General features: G+C 40.7%; 1 protein-coding gene across 2 annotated transcripts in view; it reads left to right on the top strand.

The window, feature by feature from the left end:
• The window catches only part of nrg3a (neuregulin 3a), a 555,008-nt gene that overhangs the window by 433,217 nt on the left and 109,277 nt on the right, over positions 1-12,514 (top strand). For both annotated transcript variants that reach the window (XM_075480968.1, XM_075480960.1), the window contains exon 3: positions 6,209-6,282. In XM_075480968.1, the coding sequence (XP_075337083.1) occupies positions 6,209-6,282 (74 nt within the window). The remainder of the gene's footprint in view (positions 1-6,208; positions 6,283-12,514) is intronic.

Here is a 12,514-nt window from a genome sequence, read left to right as displayed (position 1 = left end):
GTGAAATGACCACACATTTAAGATGTTAAAAAAAAGTCCAACTGTGTTGGAAGTGACCTGATAAGTGTTCAGACTTTGATCCTGAAATGAAGCATCCGTTTTGGGAAGCTGAGGCCTGAACAGTTAATAGCTCTCGGGGCAAACTTTTGACATCAGAAAGATTCATTTCAAAAAGTGGTCTGGCTCCACTATAAGGAGAAAGTGATACTCTTGCCTCTAACCTTCACCTGGCTTACCTTCCTGGTGTCCACTTTTTTTTCCCTTAAATTAACTTTCATTTCTCATGTAAAATAAGCTTAAATTTTAAATCAAGTCATGCTTGCCCGGTGCCTATTCCAGCCTGGAGTTGGGTAATAACGCTTATATTCAAACTAATGTTGTTGAATTTTTAGAATATGATCACATTTGTGTCTTTAAAACAGAGTGACTGTATTTGTTTCGTTCTGCCGCTCCCACACAGCACATATTCAGCATCACACATCGCACCACTAAAAGCAGAAAACAACAAACTTTGTTGGGATATTTTAGGCCTCCTCAGCTGCATGGTTTGATTTGGTGATGTGGTGTGATGGATGTGGCTTAAAGAAGCCTTTATGCAGTGATGAAAACATTCAGTTGTCTGCTAAACATATATTTGACCAAAAATACAGTTTATATCTGAAATCTGACTTGTTGTCTTGTAAATGTAATGTTTGCTGCTACAGTCTGTGTTTCAGACTTGAAAATGCCAGTAAAGCATAGATCAATGAAAAGCACGGCAAGTCTCGCAGCAGGTAATCAGTAAGCATGGACAATACCAGGACCAGGACCAGTTTTCTACCCTGAAGTTTGTAATTTTGCTTCACAGTTAACAGTTAATGATGTCACCATTAATGATAGATAAGTGTAATTCATCATCATAAAACACTTTTCACTTTTACCTTTGTGGGAGAAGGATGTCACATAATGAGTTAGCTTAGCAGGTCCAGACCCAGCCGGACGGATGTTCGGCCAGAAGCAGACGACACCAGAGTACGGGAGATGGGACGGGACTGGAGGAGCTGCATTACATTGCATTTTATTACTATTGTTGTGTGATAATCCATAATTTTATGTATTGTACTCGATACAAAACGGTGATTAACTGATTTGAAGGTGGTGTATTCAGTCTATGTGTATTATCAATCAGAACTGATCACTGATATGTCCATTGCCAATTGTGTCAGTCAACTGTTCGGAGTGCGACCTTGATAAAGTGGTCGGTCGCCAGTGGGGGGGGGGCCGTAGGTGAATTTTCCCAAGATAAGAACATGAGTTACGAAAGTAGCAGCCGGTGGGTTTTTCGCACCTATGCACTGCGAACAGTGGACAAGTGTGATGGCAATGTAAAACTTGTAGTGTTGTTGAATTCAATATCGTTTAATTTAATTTAATCATTTAATGTGATTCGAGTACACGCATATATATATTCCTTTTCATTTATTCAAAATAGTCCCGTTGATTAATATTGTAGAATTATTAGGATGATTTAGTGTTGATTATGTTAATTAATTCTTAATTAACTATGTGGGATGATTTTCTTTCATTTTAGATTATTTCTTTATTAAATCACTGATAAGTGATTTCAGGGGGGACTATGTGGGAGAAGGATGTCATGACATGCTCATGACTTCTGGCCTAGTTACATCCTGGGCCTTGTTGACTGGTTCATATGAATATTGTTGATAGTTAGAATGAGCGTGATAAACTGCGGAAGCTAGGCGCCTCCAGAGAGGGCCACGTACACTTGTTATGATAAAACTGTATAAAAGGGTGTCACAAGATGAGCTCGTCGGACATTTTGTACATTCTGAATGCACATTTGCTGTGACGGTTTGTTCAATAAACTCCCCAATGGACGGCTGACCAACGCGGGATTCGACTCTAATTTCTCCACAACACCTTCACGTTAGATCGGCAAAGTTCTGGGTGCAGTGAGCTGCTGGACTGATGACAACCCTGATGTAACTGTCATGACCGATGGATAACTGTAAATTAATGTGAGAAAACCGAGGTTTAAAAAACAGAAACTGGTCTGCTGGACAAGCTTCTTCAAAACTAATCTCAGACTGCACAATTACCAGTGTTGTTTGATCTTTCTATTTCTCACAAAGTTTAGATTTTCTAAACGCAACGACATTGGACAGTGAGGACACGAGAAGGAAATGGTTTCCTTCGTATTTTGGCTCAGAATGTTTCCAACATGGCGTCGAGGCAGAAGCGCTCCAAAGTTTGGTTATATTTCACCAAAAAGGACAAAACTAGGGCCAGCTGCAACACCCGCAGAGCTGTGATCACATCAAAGGGGGAAATACCTCCAACATGCTGAAACATGTGACCATACAGCATGCAGTTACTCTGCACGAATGTAAAGTCTTTGACACGCTGCTAAGCGACGGCGGCGACTCTCGCAGGGAGCTCGTGGCACAGCGTCTTCTGTCTCAAAAGTCCCAGGAAACGTAAAACCTCCAGGGCCTGTTGATTGTAACAGGACTCTAAAGTCTTGCGCATTGAGCGTGACACCCGTGACTTCCGCCGCACTTTTTGTGACGAAAAAAAGATAATATAACTTGTAAGAGCAGATCTATGTGAATTGTTGTGTGTAATTGTCGGATTGTGATTGGCGGGTCAGCCTATATATCGTATGTATCTTTGGGGGCTCGTCAGGTGTTTCCGGACGACAAACAGTTTTTGACCGCTGTGCAGCATCACTTGGTGCTCCGCACGGATGTAACCACGAGACACGTGATTTAGAGCATGAGAGGCAAAATAAATGGAGTTGTTTGTATCAAAACTCAAAGACAACAGGATTCTCATTCATCCGTGATGGTATGGTCCAAGCGCGTCAACTATGTACTTTTTCTGGCGCGCCGCTATCGCTATGGAAACGGCAGGAAACAAGCACATCTTCCACAAGTCTGAGCACAGCAGTTGTTAATAACAACAACACTAATAATACTATTAATGAAAGGCCCCCATTCCTCTGACCCGTCCAGCTGGGCCGCCCAACGTTGGGAGGGAGGGAGATGTCACTCTCGCCTGCATGCAAAACTTCACAGCCCTGAAACTTCCAGTTCCTGTTGATCGTAATAATCTTAGCGACATACTTTATGAATAATTTCCATCTGATATTAACATTTAGTTGACGAGGACTGCAAGTGAGGCAGAGTTAGATATATAGAGTTATATGTTCTACTATATTTGCACCATATAACTGGATGTGAACCGATAAGGAACCGAATCAAAGTGATATCGATAATGGAACCGGAATTGCTGAATTCTTAACAATTCCCATCCCTGGTTATGGGACATATTCAGCATGCACGCAGACTGTTCACATCCAGCCAGCCTGGAAATTCAGAGTGCTCTGACTTGAGAAACTATCAATGATTGATAGACTTCACATTTACAGGATATACGAGTCAGAGAGTGACCAAGAACTATCATTATTTTGTCTCGACTCGGCTTCACTACTGCTGTTATCAGCTTACGTCTGACCAAATTATCCTCCTTTCCTTCTAAAAGTGAAAGTGATATCCACTCATACCACTGCCACACGCATTGTACGTATATTCCCATACCTGCTGGAGCTGATTGGATAGAAAATCACTCGCCATGGAAAACGGTTGCTGTTATTCTTCTGGAGACGATTTATAATTTCACGTTATATTTCTTTGTAAGCAAAGAAATCTTCATGCACAGCTCCAGCGCTCTGTCTGGGTGGATGGATATGTTCTCTATGTCCAGTCTGGATTTGTACAACATGTATTTTTGCACTGCTTCCAGCTCATCAGACAACCAGCTGATTCCAGAAGCATCTGTGTATGAAACAAAGGCTCAGGAATAAACAGGAGTTTGCACTGGAAAAAAATCAAAGTCTTACCAAGTATATTTGTCTCATTTCTAGTCAAAATATCTCATTATACTTAATATAAGACACAACTGCCTAACAAGTACTATTTCAGCCAGATATAGGGACTTGTTTGAAGACAATACATCTGGAATATCTTGTTAAAGGTAGGGTAGGAGATCCTGGATTTTGAGTCCAGCGAAGCTGCATTTTGAAAATGCACCGGTAAAAAGTCCCAACCCTTTTCTTCACTTTCCCCCCGAAGGCACGCCTCTAGAGTACATGAACGCGCACGAGCACGAAGGTGCACGAGCGCTGTTCTGACAGCAAGCATGGATCGTTGCCGTATTTAGTATTTAGTTTATGCTAACTATACGTTTAATAATGCTAGGTGCTAGCCAAGCTGGCTCTAGTTTAGCTTCCTGCCAAGCTTCTGGACGTTCACGGAGCAGGGTACGCGCACAGGGGGAAGGAGGGGGAAGGAGGGGGAGGGGGAGGGAGGAGCAGGTTGCAGTTTGATAGACGGCATCAGAATCCAATCATTGTGAACGGTCCGTTCACAATGATTGGATACTGTTTCTCCTAGATTGTACGTTCTAGAGGCCACTAAAACTTTTCATATTTGTGTCAAAACTTTTAATTAATTGGTTGCAATGGGGGTGTGAAGAGTATTTCAAGCAATATGTAAAAAAATGTTCCAGAAAAAGATCCCCTACCCTGCCTTTAAATGAAAATTGTTTTGTGTTGGATTTCAAATGAAACAAGCTTTTTTTTTTACATTTGAAGAGGTTTTTAAGCTAATTTCAAGATCACTTTTATCTCAAAAGTCCCAAATATCACATCTTATTTCAAGAAATCTTGACAAGCTAATTTTCACTAGTTCCTTTGGCAGATTTTTTTTTGCTTATTTCAAGCAGAAAACGTCTTGTATCTGTTGTTTTTCTTACTTATTTTTGGAGGGGCATTTTTTCCAGTGTGCATTGAAGTACAAACCAAGACTTAATAAAACAGACCAGTTGAGAGGTGACTCCATGATATTTCTAAGTTATAGTGTAGTCCAATTTAAAGAGGCTTCACAAGCTGCCTCTCTAACTAAAGTTAGTCTTTATTTATACGAGACTTGAATTGTACTCTGGAGGGACGGAGAAAAGCAGAGCAGCAAGCAAGGTTCCAGTGGCCAGAGGCAAAGATTGATATCCAAACAAACTGAGGTCTCCGATCAGGTTTTACTCTGCAAATAAACACACGCAGCGTGTAGAGCATCATGCTATTTCTGTGCTCTGAACAGCAAAGTCAGACTCTCATGTGCTGGAAGGGAGATATTTATTGAGCGAACATTAATTAAAGACACATCCTGGCATGGCGCTGCCTTTTCCTGGGACATGTTGTGAAGGGCAGACGGAGAATATTTCAGAATTCATCAGCTGCCTAATGATTATCGCCCGACCACTAATGTGTCACTCAAATTTAACATTTTAAAGTCTGAGGACTGTTCAGAATCCCTGGACAGGGTCTTTAGTTAATTTAGCAAACTCGAAGGGGCGGAGAAAATGAAGGGGCGACTCTCTTTCATTCCAGATTTAAGCTCGTTTTCAACTGAATGCAGTTCTTTTCTCTCAAGATTTCCTGACCTGAAGCTTAAGGAGCCACAGAAAGAGGCTGTTGGCTCTTTTAAATCGGGATTGTAAGATACCATCTCGGCCGCTGCACCAGTCGGGAGTTTTTTCTTCTCCAAGAAAGTGTTTTCTACCGTCAAGCAGCACTGGAAAAAATCAAAGTCTTACCAAGTATATTTGTCTCATTTCTCGTCAAAATATCTCATTACACTTAATATAAGACACAACTGCCTAACAAGCACTATTTCAGCCAGATATAGGGACTTGTTTGAAGACAATCCATCTGGAATATCTTGTTAAATGAAAAAAACAAGCTTTTTTTTTACATTTGAAGAGATTTTTAAGCTAATTTCAAGATCACTTTTATCTCAAAAGTCCTAAATATCACATCTTATCTGAAGAAATCTTGACAAGCCGATTTTCACTAGTTCCATTAACAGATTTTTTTGCTTATTTCAAGCAAAAACTTGTCTTGTATTTGTTGTTTTTTTTTACTTATTTTTGGAGGGGCATTTTTTCCAGTGAGGTTTCCACACCTAGAATCTCTTCCTTGTTAGTTTATTTATGTCGGTTTGCCTTATTTTACACTTCGGTGAAACTCCCTTCTCGGATGGCTGAAAACACGATCAAGCCGTTTATCTGCGGGTCTTGCAGAACATTTGTTAAAGCGGCAACTTTCCTCATCTCAATAACTTTCTTTTTTGTTGTGTGTTTTGTCCACCAGGTGTCGAGAAGGCTACCAAGGAATCCGCTGTGACCAGTTTCTGCCCAAGACCGACTCCATACTGTCAGACCCAAGTAAGAGTCCGCCTTCTTACACCTCTATGACTTCACTGTCTCCGGGTTCAATTCCAACATCTGAGAGGGAACATGAACTAATGTGAAAAAATTAAATGTTCAAAGTTTCAGAATATTGTGTAAGAATCTGTACCCACCCCACATATTGTTATACATTACCAAGCAAACAGGAAACAGGTTCAGAGATAAAATGAACATCAATGGAAACCGAGTTTGTTCAGTTCTGAGCAGCTTTAAAGTGAATATCTGCTCTGAGCGCCTTTATCCTCCAACACAGCCTGAACCCTCTCAGACGAGCTTTCTGTCCTTTCTTTAAGGAGTCTTCAGGTATAGTTCTCCAGGCTTCTTAAAGGACATCCCAAAGCTCTTCTTTGGATGTGGGCTGCCTAATGTCTGTTATGTGCAGACACAACAAGGCTAATCTCTTGAATTAGATGCTTTTTTAACGCTTGAATCATTCATAGGTCAGTGTTAAGTTGCTTAAACAGAAAACACTTTGCTCTGAAAACGGTTCGGTACAAGGTCTGGACTGAAAATAAGAGAAAAAGCAGCCATTGTCCAAAGATAAACTTTGAAGGACTTTCAGAAAGCCTGGAGAACTACTCGAGACCACTTTAAAGCTGCAGTCTGCAACTCTTTTTCAAGCATAATGCCTGGAACTGTCCGGGGATTCTGAAAGTAGTACATTAAATACCCCAATACAAAAAAAATGAGTTCTCTAGGTCCCCTATATGTCCCGCTAGGTCCCTCCAAAGCCAGCAGGTTTGTTTACAAAATTGCAGACCGGACCGGTAAAAGGTAACCAATCAGGTTACGAGCTGGGCTCTGCTGCCTGTCAATCACCGATTGTGCACGCGCAATACAAGGTAGGCTCGTCCCCACGCTTATTTATCTAGACTATTGAACTTCATTACGGGCTAGTCTACTTACTGTGTCTTACATGATCGCAAATGACAGGTGAGTTGATGAATGAGGAGTCGTGTACGCGCATCTGGCGTGCACGTAGACGTGCACGAGTTCTCATGTGTTTTGATGGGGCGGGACAGGAAGTTGAATAACTTTTTATTTTTCGGTTAAAAAATAAGCATTTCTTGCATTTTGCGACTACGGAGGTCACCGTTTTCAACTTCAAGCGTTCTGATAGATCATGTCAACTCTTAAAATGCCAAAAATTAGGACTTTACGTATGACAACAACAAATCCTGCAGACTGCAGCTTTAATGATTACAATGAAAAAGCTGGGTGCTTGGAGTTCAAATGCAAAGAAATAAAGGGTGGATCAAAACTTTTACATTTTATGTAAATGCTTCAAACCACCAACTCCTCAGATCCGCCATGCAAGACCAGAGCAGTTTGACAGCTTTTACAGAAGCTCTTAGTCAGACGGTATAAATAGATATGTGCTCTGTTTGTGTGAAATGGAAAAAACTTCACAGTTCAAATTCTCCGTGCATGCAATATTTATTCAGAAGAGCTATTAATCATCTCAGCAGCAAAGCAGTCGGGGATTGATTTCTCCCCTCACGGCCACTCATGTGCACATTCATTTTTCCATTGGAGCTAAGTGTAGCAGGTATGTAGAACATGTTTTAGTCCTTATTAATACAAATGGGAAGATGCCAGGAGAACTTTTTGGTCAAACCTTCCAGACTATTGTTGTTCCACTATTTGCAATAATCCTGCAGCTCGGTTGAGTTTTAGTCCCTGATCCGAAAACTAACAGGGATGCTGATCTCAAAATGAAAGCCAGAGTTGTATGAAGTATTTAAATACTACAGGATCCTTACGAACAACACTTACTGCAGTTGAGTCTTCTTTTATGTCGTGGTTGAACCAATCAATGGGATTTCAACCCTGGAAAATGTTTCTTCATTATTAGGGCTGGGCAACGATTAACATTTTTAATCTAATTAATGACATGATTTCCCTGATTAATCACGATTAATCGCATTTGTACGCAAAATCCAAAAAGGAATCCAAAAGTAGTGTATAGCTTTTAGCACTCCGCCGTCTGGAAGAACTTTAAAATGAAAATGGCAGAGTAAAAGTTCCGTACCCTTCTCCATGTTTGGTGGATCCGCCGATTACTTTCTTTTCCGGTTCCGCAGCAGACAGCAACAGACTTTTACAAAATAAAAGCCTGTGAGCAACAGACTTTTACAATAATAAAATAAATAATAAAACAGGGGTGGTCCATGGTGTAGTGGGTTGAGCAGGCGCCCCATGTACAAGAGGCTTTAGTCCTCGCTGCAGCTGGCCCCGGTTCGAGTCCCGCATCGGACATGAGAGAGAATTTTCTACAATTAAATGAAGACAAAACTGAGATCATTCTGTTTGGTAGCAAAGAGAAGAGGGTCAGCGTTGGTACATATCTTGAGACTCGGGACCTTACAATCACTGACCAAGTTGGTAACCTCGGAGTGTTGATAGACTCAGATCTGACTTTCAGCAGCCACATCAAAGCTGTCACCAAGGCAGCTTTTTACCACCTCAGAAATATCAACAGAATTAAAGGTTTCCTCTCCCAAAAAGACCAGGAGAAACTCATCCATGCATTCATCTCCAGTAGACTCCATCACTGTAACGTTCTTTTAACTGGACTTCCCAAAAAGAGCATTAAACATCTGCAGCTCACCCAGAACGCTGCTGCTGGAGTTTTAACCCGGACTAAGAGATCTGAACACATCACACCAGTTTTAAAATCTTTACACTGGCTTCCAGTCAGTCACAGAATAGATTTTAAAAGCCTGCTGATGGTTTACAATCTGTGATATGTTCAGAGAATATAAAGCCAGCAGAGCTCTTAGATCCAAGGACTCAGGTCAGCTGGTCCAGTCCAGAGTCCAGACTAAACATGGAGAAGCAGCATTTAGCTGTTATGCTGCAAACAAGTGGAACAAACTGCCAGTGGAGATTAAACTTTCACCAAATGGAGACATTTTTAAATCCAGGTTAAAGACATTTCTTTTCTCATGTGTCTATGCATGAAATATCTTTTAACTTATCTAGACTGTTGCCTGATTTTAAATTCATTTAAATGATTTTATTTGTTTCTCTTTATATTATTTTATGTATTTTTAATGCGTCTTGCACTCCCTGCTGCAATGCTTTTATTTTATGTAAAGCACTTTGAACTGTTTGTACATGAAATGTGCTATACAAATAAATTTGATTTGATTTGATTTGATCGGACGGCCCTGTGCTGCGTGTCGTTCCCCCTCTCTCTGCCCCCTGCTTCCTGTCTCTCTGAACTTTCCTCTCCATTAAAGGCACAAAAGCCCCCCCCATTTAAAAAAAAAACAAAAAAAAAACGTGTTAATGCGCGATAAAATATTTATCGGCGTTAAATAATTAACAAGTTAACGCGATAATAACAAAATAACTCGCCTAGCTCTATTCATTATACTTCACTCTTATTATCAGAGATATCCTCTCCTGCTTGGACTAATTTCATCTCTCCCATTGCTTTATCTTCCAAACACATGATTCCCTCAATGTCACAGCGCTGAGTGAAGAACACCAACGACACACCAAACCTATGTCCTCACCCCTCTCTTTCTGTACAATGTTAATTTCTCTCGTCCTCCTTGCTCATTCAAAAAAAAAAAAAAAGAGAAGCAATCTTTTCTCTGAGCCACCAATGTTGTGGCAGTTTATAGATAGCTTATCTGTGACCTTCCCGCCAACAATCCTACTGTAGCAGCGTTTACCGTTAAAGGACAGTCGCACACTTTGGGGAAAAATCTCTTCACTGTGGCAACATTAAACTTTAAATTTCCCATTTGATACTTGACTGCAAAGGAGAATGTGCCATAAATGAGACATGAGAAGCAAACGTGGGCAAATGCATCAACAGTGTTATCACTTGCTATTTGTTAATATCCTTTACTTTCCAGATCATTAATTAAGTCTCTGTGATGAGGCTTTTAATTCCGAGCAAGTATTAGGGTAATTGTGCTCATTAGAACAAGTGCTGCTCACTCAAGTGACACCCATCGCTTTGTTTGTACACCAACCTGCTGACCCGAGCGGCGCTAAGAAGGGTTACCTTCAGGATGACTCATCCAATTTGTCAAATGTCAAACCAAACACGATTTTGTGATGGTATCTGTCGATCAAATGCCTCGGACTACATGCTGTACTTTTCCCAGTTTAAGCGCTCATACGGTTCAGGGCTAAAAATAACCTGCAGTTTCTTGAGTTTTTTCTTCGTGAAGAACTGATATAATTAAAAAACAAGGGGAGAAGAATCCCGACATGTTACATGTTGTTCAGTCGTGTGAAAAATGCACCTGATTTCGATTCTGAGATGGCAAATACCAGAACATGATTTAAAAAGGAAGAACTTAAATCATTTCGTCCTCATCTGTTCCTAAAATGAGAGGATTGCACTCCCACATTAACCACAGCATGTGACATAGTACATTTTGTCATTTATTTTTAAAAGTTAAGCCAAAATGTAGCAGCAGTGTATGAAAAACGAAGTACAGCCATTCAAGTAATAATGGTTTCCTGTGGGACGTTGTCGGTCTCTCTCATGGTTCTGGAGGAATCTTGGCTTCTTCTCTCCAGCGCTGCTTCAGCTCATTGAGGTTTGCAGCATTGGTTTCTCTGAAGGTCCCACCACAGCATCTCAGTCAGGCTGAGGTCTGGACTCTGACTGGACCGTTGCAACACCTCGATTCTTCTCTTCTTCACACATTCTGCTGTAGATCTGCTGCTGTGTTTGGGATCATTGTCCTGTTGATGAGCCAGTTTCAGCCCAGCTTCAGCTGTCGGACAGACGGCCTCACATCTGACTCTGGAACACTTTGGTATCCAGAGGAGTTCATGGTGGACTCAATGGCTGCACGGTGCCCACGTCCTGTGGCTGCAGAACCAGCCCAGATCATCAGCCCTCCACCACCGTGCTTGACAGCTGGTGTGAGGTGTTTGTGCTGATATGCTGTGTTTGGTTTCCTCCAAACGTGCTGCTGTGCATCATGAGCAAACATCTCCACTTTGGTCCGGTCTGTCCAAAGGACATTGTTCCAGAAGTCTTGTGGTTTGTTCAGATGCAGCTTTGCAAACCTGAGCTGTGCTGCCATGTTCTTTTTAGAGAGAAGAGGCTTTCTCCTGCAGCCCTTCCAAACAAGCCATACCTGTTCAGTCTGTTTCTAACTGTGCTGTCATGAACTTTAACCTTTAACATGCTGAGGCCCGCAGAGTCTGAGATGTAGCTCTTGGGTTTCTGACCTTGCTGGGACGTCCACTCCTGGGAAGATTGACAGCTGTCCTGAATGTTTTCCACTTGTGAATAATCTTTCTCTCTGCAGAATGATGGACTCCAGATAGTTTGGAAATGGCCTTATAACCCTTTCCAGATTGATGGGCAGCAGCAGCTGCTTCTCTAAGATCGTTGCTGATGTCTTTCCTCCTTGGCATCGTGTTAACACACACCTTAATGCTGAGCAGCAAACTGACTAAACTTCTGCTTTTATAGAAATGTTCTCACTTGATAAGGATCTGTACGATCAAGTGCTACAGGAAATCTTTCCTGCCCACAGCCATCAGCATCTAGAATAACTCCTTGATTTAATTGAGCTACATCAACATTTAATTTCCCTCTGGGATAAATAAAGTATTTTTGAATTTTGAATTGAATTTGAATTTGATTAGCAGCACCTAGCTGCTTACCATCTTAATCCTTTGGATACACTAACAGTGCATTTAGGTTTTTTGACACTTTGCTTTGGCATTAGTTTCCCAGAGTCCAGACTAAACATGGAGAAGCAGCATTTAGCTGTTATGCTGCAAACAAGTGGAACAAACTGCCAGTGGAGATTAAACTTTCACCAAATAGAGACATTTTTAAATCCAGGTTAAAAACATTTCTTTTCTCATGTGTCAATGCATGAAATCTGCACGATATCTTTTAATTTATCTGGACTGTTGCTCGTTTTTAAATTCATTTAAATGATTTTATTTGTTTCTCTTTATATTCTTTTATGTATTTTTAATGCTTCTTACACTCCCTGCTGCAATGCTTTTATTTTATGTAAAGCACTTTGAATTGTTTGTACATGAAATGTACTATATAAATAAATTTGATTTGATTTAGTTATACAAAGTATAAAAACTCATGTGATGTTTATCTCATCTTGTATTTACCTAAGTTTAAAACTTGGCAAGGATGAGAATTCTTATTTTATACATATATAGATATGTCCTGATGCATCATAATGTTCATACT

Source organism: Odontesthes bonariensis, chromosome 2, assembly GCF_027942865.1.
Source record: "Odontesthes bonariensis isolate fOdoBon6 chromosome 2, fOdoBon6.hap1, whole genome shotgun sequence".
Lineage (NCBI taxonomy): Eukaryota > Metazoa > Chordata > Actinopteri > Atheriniformes > Atherinopsidae > Odontesthes > Odontesthes bonariensis.
The sequence above is the reverse complement of the archived record's forward strand: the minus strand, read 5'-3'. Positions and strand labels throughout refer to the sequence as shown.